Source organism: Thunnus maccoyii, chromosome 9, assembly GCF_910596095.1.
Source record: "Thunnus maccoyii chromosome 9, fThuMac1.1, whole genome shotgun sequence".
NCBI classification, from domain to species: domain Eukaryota; kingdom Metazoa; phylum Chordata; class Actinopteri; order Scombriformes; family Scombridae; genus Thunnus; species Thunnus maccoyii.
The window spans coordinates 28,036,224-28,061,624 of NC_056541.1; the positions used below are offsets into that span (position 1 = coordinate 28,036,224).

The following is a 25,401-nucleotide window of genomic DNA, read 5'->3' on the forward strand; positions in this document are numbered from 1 at the left end:
TAAGAGGCATGGTTGGATAAAATAATTAAGAATGATGGCGAGTGAAAGTGAAGCAGGAGCCACTCTGGACCCGGGACGTCAACGTACAGTTAAGAGGAAAAATGCTCTGTACTGTAGAAAAAATATGTAACTCTAAAATATCTAATAATTTGCCTTAAAATAATACTGCAAAATGTTACGTTGAGTGGAAGGGGTAATGTTTTACATTTGTGATAAACAGTTTTTATTCAACAGTAGCTCGGACCGGTAATGTTGTGATTGATACAGTCATGACTGTGTTGTTTGAGTATACTTCAGTGTGAACAGTCTGCTGGTAATGGCATACTTAATCGTTCATTTAATAGGCAGTATGCAGTACATGCTGATTGAGTATGTAGTAGGCAGTACATTAGTATGTGATTTCAAACACAGCCTTACTAATTAGAGCTGCAAACAGTCACAGTGTAGTTAGACATCATCTCTCATTAGATAGCCAGTAGAATGAGCTGCTGACTCAGTAGAATAAGGTGCTTATTATTAACATGTATTTGTATCATACAGGGTGTTAATTCACCTCATCTTTATTGTATGTCACACTTTGTTATAATACCTGTCATGTTTAACTGTATTCTTCATCATGCTTTAATTAAAAATAAATTATGAGCGCATGAGGTGTCTAACATGGGTGGCCCTACGGTTCTCCCACATTATGACTTACTCATGGACCACCCAGCATGACAGTATACTGAATACTCTCTGATAAAGTTCGAATCATCCCAGCAGGAATTAAACATGGCATAAAAGATGGCAGGTTCACAGCTCCAGCAAGAACATCCTTTATTCAAGCTCGGAGCGAGTTTCCAGTTAAGCAAATCATTATGCAAATACTAACCAGGCATTTACCAAGGAGGCACCACTTCCCTGACTTCTGTAACTGGATGTTATACTTTATAACTTTCCTCTGCCTGCAATTTATATAGTAGACTTTCAACAAGGATCAGTGAGAATTTTAGTTTGCAGGGTTCTGCTCTTGTGTAGGACTTTAGGGGAGAGGGGGGTGTTTACCATTTATGCATCATATGAATTATTCAGTCGATTCTGTCGTTAAAAACTGATTTACAACATAAAGTATACAAAGTGATAGAGTGTACAGTATGTGTAAAATCTAGTATAGTGGTTCAAACATTTTGCATATTAAGGACCTCCCAGACCGAAACAGTTTACGCAACCTCATCTGATTAGATTTAGTGGCTCCATCAGAAGATATTTGTTTTCACACTTTTAGAAAAGACTTGCATTAGTGTCTATAGCAGTGTAGTTACAGTAGGGGCAGTGAGAAACCTATAATGTAAAATAATTGTTACACAATAAAATGATTATATCATTGCTCTAATTTATACTGATTGAAATCACAGAGAAATTAAGCTACTTTGCAGAGGACTCCCTGAAACTCCCAGAGGGACCCCCTGGAAGTCCCCAAACTGCAGATTGGGAAACACACCAACCCTGCTGCTAGATTTTAAAAAGCTGGGTAACAAGGCTGGCTAAGTATGACAACCAATATTTCAGATATTTACACTAAATTATGAGTTAATCTGACCATTAAATATCACTTTCCAGTTTGAGTTGCTGAGAGAAGTGAGATAGCTGGATGATGATGGCCAACATGCCAATGGTCAGAATGGAAAAGTTGTCAAAACCTGATAGATGAGTGTGCGCACTGACAGCAACAACGCTCAGTGAGAAACGCATGATGTGGCATCAGCTCTGGCAGACAGACAGACTAAAATAGTGCCGTGTGACAAACTGTGCCCGACAGTGTGAGAGAATGATTTTTTTCCCTTTTTTTTTTTTTTTTTTTTTTTTACACCAGCTTCCTTCCTATGGTAAATTGTAGGCCAGGGGTGGCGGAAATACGTCAGTTATGTGGGTTCTCTGAAGCTTGACTGTGTCTCTTAATTTCGGATGAAGGGAATGAGATGGGGGGGAGAGGAGATTTTAATCACTCCTGTCGCTTTAAGGACACTTATCAAAGCCTTATTATGCGAATAGAAAATACCATGAGCCACTGAGCCACTGAGCAACCAGGGGACGGACTGGAGTGGATTTATAGTAAACTCAACATTATCCAAACTGGAATAGACCGCTTCATTGCCTCATGGAGTTTGATTACACACTGGATGGTTGTCGTATTCGGACGGTTCGGATCATTTAGGAAATATTGCGCATAAGTAGCTCTCAGACTTGGGATCCTTTGCCCCTGAAGCGCAGAGAGGAATAGGCTATGGCTTAAAACTCAACGCGTACGGGATTATTCACGCATCCGACAGCCACAATCGATACGTACTTGTTCGCCAGGCGTTTTGTTCCGGACGGATAGTATCCCGAGCTCTTTATTTGACAGCCTTGGATCATGGATTGGGGTGGTGGAAAACAACAACGGGCAGCGACATGATTTCTCTGCGCTGTCTGCGGTATGCAGCGAGGTTAGGCTTTAACATTGCTTGTTATTATTCCGATGCAACAAAAAGTTACAAAGCGAGAGTAATGCGTGGATTTTAACTATTTGGCCGTTTTGCACCTGCTTTAACGGATACCGCGTCGACAGAGTGCAGATTCGTGACAAAATAAAGCGTGGATCCGCGTCGCTTTGCCTTCTCTCTATCGCCTGTGTGGGATACTTGAACATTTGCTTATCGTAATGGAGATTGGGGAGGTTTATACTCAAGGTCATTGCGTGTTATAAAGCTATATTTGCGTTGTTATACACACACACACGTACACACACATAGCGTTATAGCGCAGCCTACAATCCTCAGTCCAGTGTGTGTTATTTGTTATTACACGGTGCAGCGACCGTTCAGGCGAGCACATACTGTGGAGTTATATTTATATTTCTTTTGACACTGCAAGCTTTCTCTGACAACATGGATGGGAAATTGAAGCAGGGTCGGAGATGCCGGTCCAAGCGGGAGAGGGTGCGGAGGCTGCGGGAGGCAGGGAGCAGAGACGCCCGCAGCCCCGACCCCAACTCCTCCTGCTCCGACAGGGAGGGACACAGTCCTGGGAGGGACACCGCCTCCCTGCCCGGTAAAAAGGCGCCGCACCCCGCAGCAGCCGCCAGAGCCCCGCGTCCCCCCCGGCGGAAGAGACGGGAGTCCAGCTCGCAGGAGGAGGATATCATTGATGGATTTGCTATCGCCAGTTTCATCAGCCTGGACCGTCTGGAGGTAAGCAGGAACTGGATCATTACCTGTGTGCAGTTGTCTGTTAGTGTGTTTGTGCTGCATTCTTCATCAGTGGAGTGGCTCACAAAGTGGGGGTCCTCAAGACTCCCCACTCACTCACCAGCAACCTGAGAACTAGTCTAATTTGTCTCTCATTTACTTGAGATGACGCCAATTAGTGCTGGATGAGGATGACTCTTCTAATCATCTGATAGTGCAGATCAGAGCTTCTCACACGTTCAGAGCCCCCCTCAAGGTGTTCCTGATCAATGCTTGAGCTGATTCTCAGCACACAGGACTGTTGACAGCTGCATAGTTCAATACAGAAAGTGTCCAGTCCTTTGACATGCCAATGGTGTTTGACAACCACTGCAGCACACAACTCTGTTTGCTGAATATTACAAGTTCAAGGCTTCATGAATGAGATGTTAATCACTGACAGCGTATGAGGTTGTTAAGAAAAACAAACAGGTGCTGCTGTGTCAGAAATGACTCTGACTTGGATTGTTTCATATTCTGATTCACCATGAGTTGTCAGTGCTCTCTTGACATTTTGCTCTTTGATAAACTGCCTATTTCAGCAGTCATCTGTTACAGGCTGATACACCATGTGCTGATAACTTTGTTTCTGTCATTAACTTTGTGGTATGTCTGACGTTAGAGGAATGCTTTCAGGAATAAAGGAGGTTCTCTTGTGACATCCTCTTATCTCTGTTATCTCATTACGCTCCAAATGACAAATAAAACATTACTCCCTGTGGGACATCAGGCTGAGTGACAAGGCAGGCAGGGCTGTGTTTTTTTCCATGGCTCATTCTGGGAATGGCAGCACTGTAGTCGAAATATAAATCAGCGGCTTTAATAAACATAGCTAACATATTACATGTCCACTGGGGTCTGTGTATTTTAAGATGATGACCTCATTTGAAAGCCCATGGATCATACCACAGGCCACCTCATTTCAGTGACAACCTCCCATGTAGGCTCAGCCATGGAATTAATCATGATTGACTCTTGCCTCCTACATAGTGCTCAGTATAATATCATGATCAAATTCAGATTTGTTGCAAAATAACTGTATGAACTATAAACCAGTGGTGCATCCTCATACAGAGGCTGAATGGAGGAATTACTCACTAGTTGGAGCTGACCACAATTCACCACCTCCCATCTGTTAACAAGTTTAACCTGTGCAGGTCATCACTAATTATATTCCATTTAGCCTGGCCCTTCATGGTACTTAGAGTGGGTGTAAGACAGTGGGATGGGGTGGGGGTGGGGGGTAAAGGGAGGGGTGTTTGTGTGAAGTGAAGGAACATGAAGCCTTATCACAGAGAACTATTGGAATCCTGTAGTTAATATAAGACGGATAACAACTGGAAAACACCAGTGCCACTTGGATGCTACAGCAGTGTTTCCCTAAGGTGCACTTGTTACACATTATCAAACGTGCATAAGATGTGTGTGTGTGTATGTGTGTGTGTGTGTGTCGGTTCCCATTCTTGCAGATTTGCATGAGCGCAGTGCGATGTTGTATCCGCAAGTTTTTCTGCCCTTTGTGATGTGTGGCTGCCACTTCTGACAGCTGCTGACTGTGAAAGACTTTGAGGATGTCATAGCAGCAAAAGTGCTTTTTACTGGCATCTTCTGCCAGTCTGCTGGTGTCTCCGCTGCTGTCAACACAACGCCTTGACCTGTTGACTTTTAGGAATATTCTCCTGTGTATTTGATTCAGTTATAGGTCATTTCAGTTCAGAAGTTTCACATCTGTTCCAGAAACAGACGTGTTTGTTGTTGTAAATCAGGTTGTCTGTGAAACGGTTGCTGTTTGGATGCTTTATCATAACTAAATATGCTGCCGCTATGTGTTCGAGGGGAAATTAAATTAAATAATTATCCAATTTTTGTTTTATACTGTACTTTTGAGCAGTAATAGTTTTCTTACTCAAGTGCTACATCCATGTTGTATGAACACAGAGAAAACAGTGTACGCTCCAAAGAAGCTTATGTTTTCAGGGATAAGCAAATGAGGCATGATATGGCTCTATGTGAAATGATACTCACATGCCAGCTACTTGTTGGTAATTGGCTTGATTTGCACGCAAATGGAATGCGCTTATTAAATGATATTGGTGGATCTGGTACAATTACAAGAAGGATTGAGAAGGGTATGTTTTTTTACGGTTTACTATTTGATTTCTGCGGATGTGGTGAATTATATAAATATGCTGAATTTATATTATACAATATTTTATAAGGGAAGGCAACAATCATGTTATTTTTCAGTTAATAAGCTGCATCGCTGTGAATGAACTGCGGTCTTTGAAATGCGTACACACTGAAAACGTCTCATGATGGGGTTATGACTCATGCTTTCACCTACTTACTGCATGCTTGAGTGGAGCTCATGACCCACGCTACCTGTGCTAATTGCTCATCAATTATGAGGAGGACACGGCAGCATTTGGCCAGGGAATAGCTCTGACCTACTGCATCATGCTCCGATAAGCTCGCGCACCCCCGGCTGAGGGAGCGCGTGGCCCTCTTGACCCCCATCGAAGTGACTGATGGCCAGCACGGTTGTGTTGATGTCAGGCCATACAGTCCGGCTACTGTCTCATTAGCATTCTGCCAACATGGATATCCCATCCCCCCTGGGTTCACTGAGCCCACATGGCCAACATACCAATATTTACTCTATCTTGTTTCTTTTAATCTCTGTGTAAGCTCTTTGCTGTTCTCTAAAGCACTGCGGGATGAGCATGTTTCATAAAATCCATGTCACCTTTGGGTTATTGTCACAGTCATTTGATTGTCTTATTTTAGTCTATAACTTGTGTACAGCTGCCACAATCTGTTCATAAGAGCCTGAGGTTACGGGTCTCTCCCTGGAGCGCTTCAACTTTAAACACACTCGGTTGGTTGTTGCTGTTGATATTCCAGCTCTGCACTGATAGGATCAAGCTCCCTTGATGAAGGCTTAGGCTCCGGTGGTCTCGCTTGCACCCGTAACCTGTTTCATTACAGCCGAAAGCAATTTGCAGCCACGACCGCATTTGATTATGGCGTGTTTATTTGCTTTGAATCCCCTCGTTTCTCATAGGAAAGCCGCTTACTGTACCTGTGCAAATCAACTGTACAAACACAGCAGTTCTGCTTTTGTCACGGGCACCTTTTCAAAATGTTAGGGATGATTCAATGATGATTCAAGGAGTAGAAGCACAGTCAGTCTGTTATTGTGGGTCTTTTTTAAAGAGAGAAGGAAAACCTGGTATGTCCAAATTGGTTGGTTTTCATATTTCTGTTTTGGAGTGAAGGATTAAGTCATCAATCACTACGTCTCTTATTCCTAAAAAGACATTGTAAATTTACCTCATTTCAAATGCTGAAAAGTTGATTTGCTAGAGATAGAAGGTTTTCACCTGACAGCAGCGCTATAAAACAATTACCCGCTGCGGCTTAAACCCTCCAGAACTCTCCCTGTGGGTATCGAACAAGTGAGCAGATAATAAAATGACACAATTATCCATCTGTCACAGCATTAATAAGATGTTTGATTTGCTCCATTTGCTCTGTGAGTGACGTTGGAGTGGCAAATCCCCTCTCGTTAATCCACAATCCTTCTGTTCATCTGCTTTAACATGAATTTACAGATTTGTTTGGGTTTTTCGTTCCGCAGCATGAGTTTCTAAATTCACTCTAATGGGGATTTAGGTTTAGTTGATTTAGTGATATTACAACAGTGTCAAGGGCAGGAAGCAGAAAGGCCAGGGATTCTGGCACAAACTGCTTTCATATATAGAAGCTCTAGAGTCTGTCTGTCTGTCCATCTGCCTGTCTGTCAAAGTTGTGTGTTCTTTATTTATCCAGGGGAGATTTGCTAAGCATGCTTGCTCTTTTTCTGCACGGCCCCCTTTTACACAGTTACACTAATCATCATCTGCTGTTGGCCGCAGAGCAGCTCTACCAGAGCAATATGGAGAAATTAAGTCCTTTGCCCTAGGGGATCTTGACAGTAGTTGTTAGGGAAGCTGTGAGTTGCTGCTTCCCTTTCTCCACCCGTATTTTCCCAACTGGTGCGTGGATCTAAGCCAGCGACATTCCAGTTACAAGCATGCTTCTGTGTATCAAGTGCTAAAGATGAAGGCCTCAAACTGAGCACCCATCAGAATGAATTTTTAGGCTTTCTCTTAAAATAACCACACTTGCACGCAAGTCCCATCGCATTCATTACTGGGCTTCCTGATATAGAGTTCTCATTGTTAGCACTCAGATAACGCCATGTGTTCCTTATTAGCAGTCATCAGTACAGCTAACACTCAGGAGCGCTCTTCTGTCAAATGACAACACTTCAAGTAAGAACATAGGAGACACCGTGAAGAATTAATGAACAGAAATCCACCTTGGTAGCACCTAAGCAGAGTTGTATCAACACCTTCTCAGCTTGAGCTGAATGATGCTCTTTTGGGATTGATGGGTTACACAAGATCTTAGGTAGTTTGTAAATCTTTTCTTAGAGGGCAGCTGTGTGCTTCTGCTTCTGCTGGTACACTATGTGATTGCCAGTTGAGTAACACAGTGCAAACTGATACTGACACTCGAAGCTACAGCAGTCATTGCTGTAGTAAGACGTCTTGCTTCCATGGTGAGGCAGCAGATTTGTTGCAGGGGTTGCAGCAATCTTGCTTCGTGTTTTCCCTTTCCCCCGACGGTGATAGTGCTGTGCATCATATGCCGGCACTGACAAACAACTCCGGCTTTAATTAACGTGGCAGCCCCCCGAGGCTCCGCTGCTCATTGGCTGACGCATCCCACGGAGAGAGCTTTCTTAATGCCAGTGGGACGTCCCCCGTCCCCGGCTCTCTCTAACTGTCACACACTGTAGGCGACAGCGTGGCTGATAAATGCATGGTTACATACGAACACAAGCTTTCCCTGTCTGTCTGTCTCACACAAACACAGGATTGAACCTTCACCGTCCATCTGTCCGAGCCATCGACCACTGACCTAAATATTTCAACGCGAGGAAGGTTTCCAGTGTGTTGTGGAAGTGTGTTGATGTGGATCTGGAAGCACGGCAATCACTTGCTCAACCCCCTCTGTTATTACAAAACTACACTTGTGTTCAAGCATTGAGGATTTATGTGGCTCAAAATATAAGGCAACAGGAGAAAATGCTTCAGCTTTTGCTTCAGGTTTCCAAAATTCAAATAAAGCATTACGAGGGAGTTGGAGGCAGGCTATAACATACGAAACACTTATGTACAGCACCATTCAAAAGTTTGGACACACCTTCCCATTCACTTGAATGAGAATGTGTATCCAAACTGTTGACTGGTATTATATATGTAGGATCTTTAGGGCTGCAGAAAATAATCATTTTCATTATCTGCCAATTATTTTCTCAATTGTTAGATTATTTGTTTTGTCTATAAAACGTGAAGAATGCTCATCACGATTTCCCTCAGTCTTAGGTGATGTCTTTAAGTAGCTTGTTGTGGCCGTCCAACAGTCTGAAAGTCTGTTGATCAACTAATGAATTAATCCAGTAATCATTACGGTACTAAGGATGTTAATGAATCAAATGAATAAATCACTCTGTATTGATATTTGGGCTGGGTATTATTTAGAATTTATAGATAATGATGCTGATGCAATGCCTGGTTTTTGTACTTATTCTAAAATAATATTTTTTTGTTTTTTGTTTTTTGGGGAATATAGACATGTATTTCTACGAAACCCTTAATTAATTTGACAAAAAACTGAAGTGTCGACCCTGTCGATGAGATTGATTTATAGAGATAGAGCCCTATAAATAGCAGCCAATCAGAGATCCCCCTAGGGAGCCAGAGACGAGCTCTTGACAGAGGACGGACTGCAATGACAGCAGAGAGATGAATTAGGTAAGGTGGTTTAAAGGCACCCTGTGGAGATTTTGACCACTAGTAGCACCATGGAGCAATGTTTTTACAAATGGGTTCAGATTTTGTTTGCATTGTGCATGTGTGTCCTCGCGAGCTTGAGCAAACAGGTGATGCAATATACATTCCCTCTGCCAGGTTCACATTAATCCGCTGAGCAACAGTCAGTGGTGGTTACGTGCAAAGAAGTGTACTCAAACTCACCCTAAAGGCTTCATTACTGTCTAAAGTTGGTGAATTTATGATTTTAAATAAGAAAGTTTCTGGCAGACCAACTTTTGCTACAGACACATTTCACTCAGCACCAAAAAGTATTTAGGCTCTATTCCTAACCCCTGAAGGTACCAGGCAGAAAAGATTTATCTGTGTCTGTCTTTTCTTAATTTCTAAGGCTTTCAGCTAGTAGCACTGGAATATATTTTGGAAGGTGGTGGAATAAATGCATGCTGGCCCTGAAGAGTAGTTTTTGAAGCGCTGTCAATTGTCTATTTTGAGGTATCACTCCACATTCTGAATGTACCAGGGCTACGACAACTCTGAATAAGAGCCTCTTTGTTTTCAGGTACAGCGACTGGTGAGCAATTGCTGAAATGTGCAGACGGTACAACATAACTGACACATATTAAGTGGCACATAAAAGCACGTGGGTATTTTGTTGTAGGCATATATATCCATTTCCTGCTTGTCGTCCCGAGCTGTCTTCCATCTTCCTGTCTCAGTGTTTTCATTGCGGTGAATGACAGGATGTAATTATGCTGTGATTAAGATGCTGTTCCCGAGCCTGCGATGGATTAGGAGCTGCACTGTTAGAAGGTTCCCCGGTAATTATCCACTGCTGATTTGTCCCCCCCCCCCCCCCCCCCCCCCCCCCCCCACACACACACACACACTTTGCCTTTCGTAACCCCTCTCTGGTTCTTCGACTGCTTGATTAATGCATGTTATTAAACAATGTTAACAAAAGACATTTCATTTGAGCATTTTGTGAAAAAGAAATTCTTCAGAGATAACTTCATAGTAATGATATTTGTCATTCAGCAGAGGTATTTTCCAGCCCTGTGATTTTGGCTAATATATAATGGCTTACTTGGTCGGAGAAGCTCTGAATGAATGACTAGCAGACGAGGGCTGTGAAGGATTTACAATAAAAATAATGAAACCTAAATAGAGAGGGCACTCTTTAAGAGGCTCATTAAGTAATGGCTGTTTTCCTTTCAGCCATGTCCTTTGCTGACAGAGAGCAAAGAGAGAGCTCTGAAAGCCTGGCTTACTTCAACCTTCACATCGCTTCAATCCCTTTTTCAACATTTTGTTTGCATGCGAGGGTAGGTCATTTTTTCCAGCCTTGCAGACTCAGTCACCACAAAGGTCTGTTGACAGGTCTTACCGAGTCGTGTGCGTGTGGGGGAAAGTATTAATAACGATTTGAACAAAGCTCTCCTGAAACCAAGGTGAACACTTATATGAATAAAGTGGTTCACTTGGCCATGTGGGGAAAATATCCTTTTGCAGTTTTAGTGTGTTACACTAGGCATTTCTGGTGTTTTACATAATGGAAGTCATTTAATGAAGTCAAATTTTAACCCCATGATAAAATGTGTGACTTTTCTAGATCTGGGGGATGATTCTGCAACATGGTAACCCGCACACACAAACCTGAAGTCATCAAAACAACATGCAGATTACAAATCAGCCTCCATTCCATGTGGTCATGTTTTTAAGGAGGCCTCTTTTTTTCCGAAGGCATGACTCACTCAGTCGTGACATTGCGTGGAGTCTTGCTGCATGTTTTCTTAATAAATCACTCTTGGTGTGAAAGCAATTAGCGTTAACAGTTGTCGACATGCTCTTCTGCTACCGACACTCGCTACTAACACCAGCTCTGAGGGGAATAGTCTTTATAGACCAAGTGAAGCTGACAATAATTGCTCAGCACTCAGCTCTCTGTCTGAAATAAGATATGGTGATATGTTAGTGTGCAATTTATTACAGCTCATTGTTTGTTGGTATTTTGATTGTATTCACAGCGTTTAGCCTTTTCTATCTGCCCGTGTGTTTGTGTGGGTGCGAGCAAAGCCAAATAAGGACTGTTGCTTCAGTGTTTTTGTGTGATAGCTTTGGCAGCCATATAACAAGCCATGGCCAAGATAATAGAGCTTAGATAAGAGGGCAGTTATGCAATGAGGAATTTCTCTTTCCCATTGCCACTTCTGTTCCATTCACTGTCTGGATGACATTTGCCTGACAACTGGGGACTGAGCTGCCACACTCAGTTTTCTTGTTGAAATGAAGCACCTTGACACCAATCCACACTTTTCTCATGGAAAGTGAATGGCTTGTTTGCCAGAAGGGTTGTCACTGTATCAGTCTGTATCATCAACCTTTCAATCAAGCGTGGTCATCCACTTTTGACATGAATGGATGTGGTAGAGTTGGTCTGTTCCCTTGTTAGGACAGTACTTCACCTTTCAAATGAATTGATCCTTACTGGACACTTTAACTGGAATCTATATTGTTTTCGTACAGGAAGGAGGCATTTAGGCTTATTCTGCTGTCCTGACTTTTCCATGGTTCTGAATTTGTGCTTTTGTTAAATGTTAAAAAAAAGTTTGGGACTTTTTCCACGTCTGTCTTAATACAGTACTGGTGCCGTATTTAGACTACTGAGGCTGTCACTTTTTCAAAAAATCAAGTTTGAATGAATTGAGACTAACAGAATATGTTTGAATGAGTTCAAACACAACCCATGCAAGTGCATTTCCTGTGTACTGTTCATTCAGCAACTGAGTGACACGCTAGCATTACAAGGCAACTGCAAGTCAGCAAACAGAGAGGACAGTGCATTTTAGGAACGTGCAACCATCAGGCAGAAGATAACAACTCAATTTATCTTATTTTCAGCTGATCTTTGAAATGTGGAACAAGGATTTTGTCCCCTGTCTTTACAGTGTAGTCCCTCTATGAAGGGAATACTTCATCACCGTTATGGAGAGAAGGAATAATTATAGCCACCCATAAGTCTTTCAATATACATGTGGCATGTAGTATTATATTTACTACAAACCTCTCCTTGAATTATTATTAGTTATTTTTATAGTGGCGTTAGAAGTGGAATGGTAGTAGTGTTTCAGTGGAGTGTCTTGTGGTCTGCATGCTGTTTTCGAGGATTTTTGACGCTGCCAATATTAAATTATAGGGGAAACACTAAACCCTTTTGGATTATTTCTCTGTAAGAACCGCTTTCAAAAAATCATACTGGAATTCAGGTCTTGTTCATCGGTCAAACCCATAGGAAGCAGATTTCACACATCAGTCTACCTATACTTTTGTATGTTTCTGTATAAGATATCATCAGTTTTAACAGGCTTGACCTGTTGCCAGCTCCAACAGTCCTCACTTTATGGATTCTCTCATCGTCTATGAAAGTCAATGTTGCGGCTGTGTGCTCAGCAGAGTGAAGAGAGAGAATGTGTTTGAAATATAACGAGATATATAATAAGGCATATGTAACATAACCGCCGCCGTAAAACCCTGCAAGGGCAAGACAAGCTCTGTCACCCACAGTGAGATCCAGCTGGCAGATCTTCCAAAGAAAAGTATCGTTAGAGTTTCCCTCCTCTATTCTTTGCCCCTGTCGATCCTGTCACTCTGACTCCTCTTTCCTTATATACTGTACAGACAGCAAATACATCCTCTGACGAATTTGCTCTTTGCTTTTTTTTATCTCTTTTAATCCACAGGTTGTTTACCCATAGATCAAAGGCAGTAAAATGCATCTGCTCCTCTTGCAAACAGGCCACACAGCTCATTTCAGAGAGGCCACTTTGTCAGTGCGTCTGAAACGAGGACACGCACCTTAGAGCCAGCAGGGCTTTACCCAAGGCGTGGAATGAGATCAAAATTACACACACACACACACACACACACAGAGCCTAAGCACAAGGCCAGTTGTTGAGTCAATAAAGAAAACAGGCAGCGTATGAGAGTGAGAGAACATAAACAGAACTCTGCCAAGCTACTGTTTGCATTCCACATCTCTCAGCCTGCGAGCACAGCAGCTGCGTTAACCGCGTGGAGTTCAAATACTGCGCTATTTATAGTCACACTGATGTTATGATTTGTACGTATACCGTATTTCCTCAAATAAAAGACGGTAGTCAATTGAAAACCGTCTCTCTGATAATGGCAGGTGGCATGGTGGACATGAACAAATAAAGGTCGGCCCCAAGAACAGGGCGGGGGGGAAACAAACAAGGGTGGATAAACTCCTGGTGCCAGTTATATAATGTGCATGCTAGTTAAGCATAAATAGTAGTTACCTGGGTTTAACTCCAGTTTTATGAGTAGCTCTCTAGCCAGTCACAGAGAGGAGAGGGGGGTGGAGGAGATATCGGGCTCGGGTCCAAGCTCAGTGCTGGCGAGCACTGAGCTTGGACCTGAGCTCCAACCAAGCCTGAGCTCCAACCAGGTTCAGGCGGGGGGCGTTGTGTAATTCACCCAAATGTCTAACCCTCATTAAAGGACTACATTGAATTTTTGGGAGCTTGTTGTTGGCTATTCATCAGCCTACAATATCTGCACAGATAGGGAAAACAAAAGGAAGACGCCGCTTTTCAAGACTGACACTGAGGATTACATTTAGGTTTTCCACATCTCAGAGGTCACAGCAGGTAGGCAGGACAAGCCACTTTGACTATCTGTAGCTATGCGAGAGCTGAGCACCCATCGCTACCTCCAACACAGAGTCAAATGAAATCCCAACACGTTGTTATCAGCCGTTAATGAGACACTTTGTGGGAATGAATACCATCCCTCTCTTCCAGTCCCCAAGGCTCACCATCCAAACCACTGGTGTGAAGCGAGCACTGTGCGCAGGCACACAGAGAGAGAAAAACAATAAGGAAGGTAGAGAGTTGGAAAGCGACGGTATGGCAGAAAGAAAGAGGGAGTACGGGGGGTAGTATTCCAGCTTCCTGCTTAATTGCTTCCTGGCAGCAGAGGTAAGCTTGTTCTCAGTACATAAATCCTCCTATTTTCATTTATCTGCTCCAGGTGTTGATGAAACAATTCCCCCGCTGGATAATCATATTTCCCCTCCCCGCCTGCCAAGAAACTGAGAGTGAGATGGAGGCAACCCCCTCTTCCACCCATCACACAAACACTCACACACACCACTAGGTCCCTGTTTGTGTGTGAATGGCTCTCCTTGGCGTTTCAATTTGCACAATAATGCAAGATGTGGAAAACGGTTACACACACTGACAGGCTACACGGGGGAGGTGGTGGGTTGCGTGTGTATACTGTAATGTTTGTGTGTGTGTGTGTGTGTGTGTGTGTGTGTGTGTGCCATGTGTGCAATGCGGTGTCACCCAGAAGCAGGGCAACCAAATAAGTCAGTCAAACTTTCATTTAATCAGTGAGTCAGTCAATCAATCAATAAGTAAGTCAGCCTGTCAATCAGTCACCATTCAGCTAGTCAGTCAGTCAGTCACTCAGACAAAAAGTTATGAAGTTAGTCATTTAGTCAGTCAATGAGCAACTCAACTGTCACATTCAACATCATCATATACTCTCCAGAGAGGAAAATGACATAAAGTGCTTCATTTGAAAGATTTCACTCCAAAAATTTGGAAACATTTTTTACAAAAAACAGTACTCCTCATGAATACAAGTTGTATACAATTTGTTAACCTTGTCAAATGATACAGAAGACATAAACAAGTCTTTTGAATGTACGAATGAATTTTACCTCTGCCTCTCCTCAGCAGTTCCCTCTCTACTGTTGACTGATACGGTGTAAAGTTGTGTTTTATGACTGGCAGAACAAGCCTTTATTTCTACTAGCCGTCAGTCATTTGGTAGTATGTGGCATTGCCTTTATCGGCTCTGAAGACTATAAATGTAACTGAGGGTCACATACCACTGGAGGCCTCTCCAAACCTCTATAGCTGCAGGCAGGCATGTTAAAACCAAGGGCAGACTCGACTGTGTCTGAGCTGTCGTTGAATAGAGATATACCGCTGTGGATCCACATAAAGGTACAGTGTGCCTCCCTGCAGTGCTTTATTTATGATGGAAGGCTTTCCCATACCTTGCAGTGGAACGTATTAGTGTACCATTAAAAAAGTCGTATTGTGTTATGATTTAAGCAGCACCACAAGACCATGGTAATGTATTGATCTTTCAGGGGGAAGGTTTATCATTTTCACCTGCTGTTAACAGGAAAATCAAAGTACAAACACCTGTAAAGCTGGGAGATATTCAGGGTCTTGCCCAAGAGCACTTAAAAAGCAAATTACCCACTTGACATTGTGACATGCTTAGAACTGTCATTAACCAGTCCAGTCTAACTGCTGTTACTTACTTATTAGCAATGCAACCAGATCCATGACAAGAATCCACAGCAGACAAAGCAGGCAAAGCGCGCAAATGTGTGTTTTTGGGCCCTTCGGCAAAACAGCAGGCATTGTTCGAAGTAGAAGGCACAATGGTGTTTCTGTTCAAAACCAGCACAAGTGAAAGCTTGTCAGAGCCGAGGAAAGCGAGGGTGAACAGATAGAGGGGGAGAGAAAACCACGTGCTTACAAAAGCAACCTGTTAGAGCGCTGGCTGTGGTTATTTATGCTGCTGTCAAGTGAGCAATCTGCAGTTTGGGCAGGTTTTTTACTGTAACTTTCTAGTTCCTCTCTCTTTCTTCTTGTGCCATGCCAACTTTTTCTTCCTATTTGTCATTGTGCCTTACTCTCAGAATCTATCTTCAGTGTTCTTAATAGAAAAATAACACTTTGATTTATCATTTTGGCTCATGTTATAGTCTGCTTTGTGTTGATTTCTTACATTTCAATATCAGCTGAATTGTTTGGTCTATAAAATGTCAGAAAATAGTAAAAAAAAAAAAAAAAATAACCATCACAGTTATTGAGAGCACAAGATGATGTTTTCAAATTGCTTGTGTGGTCTAAACCAGTCATCCAAAAGCCCCAAAATATGCAATTTACTATCACATAAGACAGAGAAAAACTGCAAATCCTCACATTTGAGAAACTGGAACCAGTGAATTTTTCCTGAAAAATGGCTTGAATGATTATTTAATTACCAAATTAATTGGCAATAAATTTTCTGTCGATCAACTGAAATAATTGTCTTGTTTCAGCTGTAGTTATTTTCAAAGTTTGCACATGAACAGTGATTAGTCCATGAAATGCAGATTGAGTTTTGAGTTTAACACAGTTCATATTCCACCACAGAGCAAACTCTGTAACTCTTGAAAAATCAACAAAGTAATGTCTCCTATTGGTTATCTATTTGTTTGTTTGTCTTTTATTCTTTCTGTCTCAGCTCAGTTTGCTTACGGAGGCTGCTTTTAACTGCACCTCCATATTATTCTCCTTCTTGTTGGGAAGGAGCACTTATCAGTGCTGCTGCTGCTACCTCACCTATTCCTCCATCTGCTTTGTCCAGCCTCAGGCTCTAGCTGTAGTTACCTCATTGTTAACAGGACTGGAAGCTGACTATCACTTATCTGCATATATTGCAGGAGTATATACAGTACAGATCAAGATGTAGTGGAAAAGACTAAATCAAATCTGTTCTCATTTATGAAGTGTGACCTGATCAAATGGAGGAAATATTGATTAGGGTCAGGTTGCACAATACCGACAAATACAACTTCTTAATTGATGCTGTTTGATTGATTTTTTATGGGGCTTTTTTCCTGTCTTTATTCAGTAGAGTGATCTTTCAATTTGAGAGCATGATTTATTGATTTCACATTCAGATTTTGTAATTCTTTCCCTTGAAACCCTGCCCTTGCACTCAAATAGCCCCAGCTTGATATATTGTTGCTTGCACAGTTTTCCTGCTCCAGCTTTAGCCCTTCTCCTTGTACTCAGGCTGCTTCTGTGCGCTTGTGAAACATCTGCTCTCAGATTTCTGCTCTGCTCTGGGATTGTTTGTGCAACAACCCTGTCAAAATCCCCTAACCAATAGAATGCCCGGTGTAGTGTTGACCAATGAAATAATCCCTGCATCCTTGCAGGCGCATTTGCTTTACTTCTTAGAGTGCTCTGTACGGCCTGAGTGTGAGGAGAAGGGCTGAAGCTGGAGCAGGAACTCTGTGCAATACATATATCTGAGTGTAAGCATACAGTTTGAGCAGAAGCACAGCAAATCTAAGCGCAAGCTGGGGCTATATGAGTGTGAGAGCAGGGTTTGAAGGAAAGAATGACGAAATCTGAACGTTAAATCAATAAATCATGCTCTCAATTTGAAAGACCACGCTCTTGAATAAATATAGGAAATAAGCCCATAATTTTTCAGAGTTTATATTTTATGCCTCTATGCCATCCCAATTAGTTTAGATGCTTTAGACCCCCCCCCCTCCCTCCTCCCTTATTTCTGCTCTCCTGAAACATAATAAAAGATGAATATCAGCAGGGGTTTCAGAATGTTAGTAAGTGAAACAAGATAAACAACCTGCAGTGCTCTGTCTCTGGAGATTTCTGCAAAACACAGCAGTAGGCTGAGGCTGTTTTAGTTGTAGTTTATATACATATTTACAGTCACAGTCCTCCATCAGCTGTATACTTTACCTGACATCTGGTTATTTAGCCAGACAGGTAACACATGTGAGATAACTGATAAGATCCTATTTCCCCTTGAAAAACCATATCTATAGGACAGTTTTAACACATGAAAAACGCTGACCAATAGTAAGAAGTACCAGCTTGATTGATTATGCTGACAGCAAAATCCATCCCAAAACTCAATTATTATTGTATTCCACGATACCGGCCTGCTAGGGAATGCTGGACTCCATAATCTCAAACATTTTGTCTCTTGCTTTTTGGAACCATTGATCACCAGACTGGCTGCTTTGGTAAAGCTGACATCATGTTAAATCTCTGCTGCTACTTTTATCAGTTGCGGCCACCCATAACCATCCAAAGCTGCCTAATTCACGTTCAGTTCCAGTTGGTATGAGAAACACAAACAGTTTACTGATTTGTAGGGCAGGAATTTAGCATGTCATGACAATATCTTTTTTTTTTTTTTTTTTTTTTGGGAAGCAACGTAAAACAAGGAAATCCTGCTTCAAGCATTTTGGAAGTTTTAATTAGTGGTTAGTATAGTGTCTTTAGTTTAGTTTTGGATTAATTGTTCGGATGACCAAAATCTGGGAAGGAACCAGGCAAGACTGCATGGGCAGACTCTCCTGCGGTGGAAATGCTGCCTGGTTTCTTTACTGCTTGTGTTTGTGGTGGGTCTGAGAGGCAGCCTGTCAAAGTTAATCAGCCTACAACGACCGGCTAAAAGCAGACATCCTGAATGCAGTGTGGTTCTCACGCACACACACACACACACACACACACACACACACACACACATAGACAAAGGCAGGCTGACAAACATACCGCCTCTCACGCACATGTTGATGCTCATGCACTACATGTATAAAGTAAGAAAAAAAAAAGAAGAAAAAGCTGTGAACAGATTTTTCTTCCGCCGGCAAGTCATTAACAGAGGCTTGGTTAATGGTGACTCTGACTGAACCTGCAAAGATACAATGCTTTGCCACAGTCCTTGAGCTAAAGCTTCAATGGAATTGAATGCTTGAAGACATTTATTCAAACAAGATGAACTGTTTATCCCCCCCTTGCTTCCCCCACTTCTTCTCTGTTGTGTTGTCTTGCTACTAGAAGAAAATAAGTCTTTCTCTGTTTGGCTCGTATTACTTAGCTAGCAGTGTGTGCTGTGTTTAATTCTAGTGCAAACTAGAATGAAGTACAAGAAGGTATTTGATTTGATATTGATGTACTTATACTTAACTTGACTATTAGCATTTTCTGCTACTTTAAACTTCTACTCTACCACATTTCAGAGGCAAATATTGTTGTAATTTACTCCAGTAGTTTTATCTGGCAGCTATAATTACAGTTACTTTCTTTTACAGTAAAACTTATGATCATCTTATAAAATACAATGCATATTGTAGATTCAACCACCCGTACAACAAAAAATTGAGCAGCTACAACATTACAATACTGTTTACACATGAATGCATCTGTAATAATAATAATTCAATAATATAATGATACAATGCTATTTGTAGCTGCAAGTTCCACTTTCTCCAATGTACTGTATATGCTAAGCATGTTCAGTGCATTGTTTTTGTAGAGTTGCTCACTGTTGAATGGACTTGACTTCACCGTTCTTAGTGATGGTGATGAGGGTTTGATGATGAATTATAAATGTACAGCAGACTCAAAAAGAAATAACGTGTAACTCAACTCCACATCATAATTTTTATGTTTAAATTTTTAAAAAATTACACTCTCAGCGTCTTCCACCTGGATCAATTACTGGCAAAAAAACACCTGTTTTCTCTGACCAAAAAAGTCAGAGAATAAAGAAACCAAGGAACCCAACAGTTGAGCCACCAAAGCGTCATGAGTACTTTTACTTTTGATACTTTAAATACATTTTGCCCGTAGCACTTAAGATAGGATAGGATACGATAGGATAGGATAGGATAGGATACGATACGATACGATACAATACGATACGATACGACTTTATTGTTAGCTTACACTGAAATTCATTTTGTGTCCCTTCGCAGTTCTGTCTAAGAGGTTGACACATAGATTAAACATACAGTTACACATATAACACTTTTCATAGCTGTATATAACACATCAAACATCTGTACTTTCAATTTTGGGATTTTACTTGTCATGGAGTATTTCATACATGCTAGTATTAATACTTTTAGTTAGAATGCCTCCGCCACCACCGGTTTTCTAGTAAATCTGGATAGCGGTATACCAATGGATAAATCACATCTAACATATTAATTTTCTTCAGCAAAGTCAAGCAGCGTGGTTTGTGGGAAATGTGGTCTGGCACTATTACTAACAATAGCACTGAGATGATATTGGCATTGCATATTGTAGCACTGGTGCACCAGCAAATGAAGCCTAATCTACTGTCATTCTTCTTTTTCTTTAAGTTGCCAACATATGCTAAATGAGAATGAGGGGAGAGGTGTACACATGTGCAGCACAGTGGTATTCATGACCGTCATTAATCACACATTCACCTAGAATTGGCAAAGCGGCACACTTTAAATGGTTTCAAATCAGCTGTGGCCTCAGAGCGGGTCGGCCACATAATGGTCCCTATCAACTGCAGACTGAACACTGCACCAGTGTGTGCCGAGCAGCGAGACCGCTGATAGTCCCCTGCTTCTACATACATGTCACCGTGAAATGGCCGAGGCATACGAACAATAAATAGCTCTAACCTGAGGCCTAGTGTATTTGTATATGTGTATCAGTATGTGTGTGCATGTAATAGACCCTCTCCATCAGGTCACCCTCCGCTCCAGAGAAAATAACATCCCCCACCCCCCTTTCTGAAAACATCTCCTTGTGTTGCTGTTAGTCATCCTCTAATTGGAATGCAGGCCAGGCGGGGAAACACTGGCATCAGCCCACGCTCGCAGGGCTGTAACAGTGGATTACACCCTTATAGAAATACTACCAGAGGAGGTACAGTGAGCCAATGTAATATGCAGATCTAGAGCCAGTAATAATGAAAACAATAATGAGAAGCATCATAATAATAGCTATGAGTTACTCTGTGGACAACCAAACCAATGCCGATGCTGAATAATTATGATTTGTTTATTATTTGTCATCTGGATTTGATTGTCCAACAGAATATAAACATGAATTCAGCAGTGTTTAGCAGATGAGTTGGATATTGTGCTTTCCCTCCAGCACTTGAGTACAGCATCATAGTTGCAGCTAAAAGAATGATGAAAAGAACTATGTAATGGTAGAAACTCAGATATTACTGTTGTTGAAATGAAATTTTAGCCAAGAGCAGCAACCAAGAAATTTCACCAAAATCTAATGATGTTACTGTGAACAATGACACAGTCTCCTTCCAGCTTTGTTGCTGTAGCAGATTTGAGTTGTGTAGGCCTTTTATTAACAACACTGAAAGTCTACCTAGTGGACCATAGAGGATGTAATGTTCTTCACACCCATCTCAGAAACAGAACACTGGACAAACAGTACAATGATAATTTTGTAGTTTAAACAAATAGAGGTGCTAAAAGGTAGAGTTTGTCCCAAAGATGTCAATAGATGAAAGCCAATGAAGTTATTAAAGTCCAAGTGTTCATGCGATTGGGAGCATGAGTGTGCTCAGTTCATTTCATGTTCAATCTGTGTGTTAAATTTGAAAATATTTAAGTACAACAGGAAACTTTGGCCCGGTGGTGGCGTTTTAGGAAAGGTTGGGGGTTTATCAAAACACATTAGAATTCATTTGCTGGGGATTCATGTGCAAATTAATATTTGTACACATTTTCTTGAATATTTGACCATTAGTTTTTACCCTGTTATGGACCCATGTTGGTCATCATGGGGAAAATTCAACATATATATTATATATATATTATATATGTAATCCTCTGGGTGCCATGAATATTCACACCAAATTACATAGCAATCTGGCCAGTAGTTTTTGGTCTATTGTGTCTTGTGTATTACTTATTTACTGTATCATGAATTACCTCATTTTTGTGAAGCCCTTAATCTGAACTGATCCCTCAGTTGATTCCCAATACATGATATCATAAAACACTAAAACATTTTTGTGTGGGACAGAACATCATAGGCTTGTATTTTTGGTGAGGAAATGATTGAATGTAAACATAATACATAATGGCAGTTTTCTAATACTTTAATCCAGAAATATTATTATTTATACCAATGGAACTTAATATGAATTGAACCCTAATAATCTTAATAATAACACATTTTGTAGTGTTTTTCAAAACTGTCACACAGTGATTTACAGAGAAAGAAATGATAAAAACTAGAAGTCCATTAGATTAGATGAAACTTTAATGATCCTTGTGGGGAAATTGAGTCATCACAGCAGCAGAGAACATGATACAGATAAGAATGAGACAAATATTGTTTACTAAAGATTCTAGTTGTAACACAACAAATTATCCCTGTAGAGATTCTCCCACATCAAAAAGTCAACAGTTGACATTGTAAATGTCAAAAAAAAAAGCACACATCTAGAATAAAATGAATAGATTTTCCAAAAGCCTGCATGTGTGTAAAGCATTTAAAACACAACACTGAAGTAAACAGAGACCAACCCCTGTTGTAGTTTCAGCAGGGTTCCCACAGTCATGGAAAACCTGGAAAATTTAATTTTGTTGTCTGTAATGAAATTAATTACAGGGATTAAAGTTTTCCGTCGCTACAATGGACTTCCGTCATTTGGGTTGAGAGAGAGAGAGAGAGGTAACTTCCCATTCATTCTCTTTTGTTTGTGGACTTTGTTGGTATAAAAAAAGCCAAACAAACAGTGAGAGCTGCATCCAACCAGATGTTGTTCTTCACAAATTGTCACACTCACGAGCCAATGAGATTGTTTACAGCATGCGTGCATGTGACACAGACCAGCGCAGAATATCTAAACATAGAGCATTGCTCAACTTTAGTGACTAGTTCCAAGTGACAGATCAAACATTGGAATTCCACATGATGAAGAACGATGGTAATCCACTAAATACATAGCTGTTAATGATATAAATGAATTCTTTTATACAAAATATTGGTAATAAAACATAACTGAAATAATTATACTGATTTAAAATGATATTGTTTCTGTTTGTTTTTTTTTAAAGTCTGTCGTTCTGCCTAAAAAACGTGAACAGCAGTCAGTCCCATGTATGATCAGAACAGCAATTACAGACCGTTGAATGTCGTGATTGATCACTCAGAATAAAGTAGTAGTAAACTTCTAAAAAAGGGTCAATTATGGTTACTGACTGTGGTGTGGAACTTGTGAGTGAGTGAGTGATTTGTGCAGCCCGAGTTATCCCTTCAGTTCCAGGCTGGGAGAGTACTGAGCTGGAACAAGTACCAAAATGGTTAGTAGAGTAATTAACTTGATACATCTCCACAAACACAGTTAATAAAATAGTTGCACAATAACGACACGTCGTCTTGTCTCGTCTTCGCAGTTCGCAGTAGCTAGCTAGCAGGTAGGAGGGGCAGGTCAGTCAACGAGTTGCTTTAATCCTTGTGTACTTAAAGGTTGTGAATGGTCATGGAAATTATATTATGTGTCCTTGAAAAGTCATGGAAAGGTTTTGAAATTTTGTTTGTGAAAATGTGTGGGAACTCTGTTTAAGGGGTTGCTGTGGAGTGGGAGCTGCTGGATGTGATGTGGTAAAAGGGTCATATAGCTTTATGCTGTTACTGTGATCACCTCCTCAGATATGTGGGAGATGAAGAGCGGCACTGATGGTACAGAACAGCGTGGTGTAAATCTTTATTATCCCTGAAGGGCAATTTGCTTTACAGCAACCAGTCATTAGCACACAGCAGAAAGATGTAACAGGTACACCATACCTCAACACACAACCCCAGCAGCCACCGTGTGTTACATTAAATGTGATGGGAAGGGGTGCTGAGCCAAACTTAGGAGAGACTCAGCAGCCAGACATTTCTCCTTTCTAAACTGTTCTAGGCCTCAGGTTAGAGCCGTTTTATGTAAATGTGTTACAGTGAGCAGCTGAAATGAAGTTTGTTCAGTCTGCTGTCACTGACATATCAGAAGAAGCTGAGTATTTCCTCTCAAGTTCCTTTTATGATTAGCGTTTCAGGGTAATTTAAAGGTGCAGTGTGTAGGATTTAGTGGCATCTACAAACAAATGAAATCCCCCCGACCTCCTTTCAAGCGTGTGGGAGAACCTATGGTGGCCGCAAAACTCACGAAAAATGTGAAAGGGCCATCTCCAGAGCCAGTGTTTGGTTTGTCCATTCTGGGCTACTGTAGAAACATGGCAGTGCAATATGGCAGGCTCTGTGGAAGAGAACCTGCTCCCTCTGTAGATATAAAGGGCTCATTCCAAGGTAACGAAAACACAATATTTCTTATTTTCATGTTAAATTAAAACAATCCGATACCAATTAAAACATACTTATGAATATTATATTCCATTTCTGCCAAGTCCGTTCCACTAGATGCCACTAAATTCTACACACTGGTCCTTTGAAGCTTCAGTTCTATGCTCAGTTACAGCTTTAGTGCACACTTTCATTAGGGTATCTTATGATAAAAGCCTCATCTCATTATTTCATCTCTTTTGTGCTTTGTAAGTAAGACTGCACCAACTTTTATATTTCAATTGTTACTGCTGTTGTTGCTTTTGTTTCCCACGGTCCGGAGCACTGTAGCGAGCAGTGTTATTCTGAAGGATGAAGAGCTCATCTGGCAGGGGATCAGTTTCCAGACCCATACTGGTCATGTGGGTTTGTGGTTTTAGCGGTTGAACTGGTGACTGGCTTCTGTCTGTCTCGTTGACTGGCAACACAGTGAAAAGTGCTGTGTTTGGAGGGATCTGAGTCAATATAATAACTGCAGAGCTAAAAAGCCAGCTGAACATAAAAAATAACAAGAAATATCTATCAGGAATCATTTTTGGAATAATTCCAAAATATGGTAGAGCACTGTTTCAATGTCACATCTGTCTAGTACATGCAGGGCAGACTGCAGCCAAGTGTCACCGTAAGAAATGTCTTATTGTAGAATGAGTTTGTACTTTGACCACATTCAATACAACACTTTTCAGGTATGTTTTCAACCCAGACAGTGATGTGAAGTACTGAGGGTTTGGCCTTACTTGAAGGTCCCTGCGGAGTATTCTTCTATGTGTGTATCCTTGAGGTCCAACAAATGTGTTGAATACATTTCCTTCCTCATAAAACATTTTGCAAAGCAGATGTTTTTGTGAAAGTTTGAATACTGCATTTTTTTTACATCCATGTTTTACTTTCTAGCAGTCTTTTTCCTCATACCTTTGCTGCACTTTTTTGGTGCATTTCAGCCACCTGTAGGTCAGTGGAATAATGTGAAACAATTGCATTTTCCACTCTGCATCCTTGTATGCAAAAACAAACAAAAAAAATCCAGGAGGCTAGCAGTGGTCAAAACCTCCACAGATGTACTTATGTTGTGCGGTCTCTTTAACACTGGATAAGCTGAGGAAATTCTAAGTGCTTTGCCAGCTCATTATATTTAAAACAAAAATAATGACCCAGGACATATTTATACTGTATATTTTCCATAAGATTCTTCATACATTTCATCAGTTCTTCTTCTTATTTTTCTCATTCACTTCATAAGAAGCAGATGATCCTAATTGATCACTGCTGTGTATGTCTGACCCACTTTTT

At 41.1% G+C, this 25,401-nt stretch overlaps 1 protein-coding gene across 7 annotated transcripts in view; it reads left to right on the forward strand.

Moving 5' to 3' along the window:
- Nucleotides 1-25,401, forward strand: part of fbrsl1 (fibrosin-like 1) — a 321,521-nt gene that overhangs the window by 26,947 nt on the left and 269,173 nt on the right. For 6 of the 7 annotated variants that reach the window (XM_042420897.1, XM_042420892.1, XM_042420896.1 and 3 more), the window contains exon 1: nt 1,871-3,209. In XM_042420897.1, the coding sequence (XP_042276831.1) occupies nt 2,907-3,209 (303 nt within the window). In that variant the 5' untranslated portion in view covers nt 1,871-2,906. Of the gene's footprint in view, nt 1-1,870; nt 3,210-25,401 lie in introns of those variants that run through there. The other variant, XM_042420893.1, reaches the window with a different exon arrangement.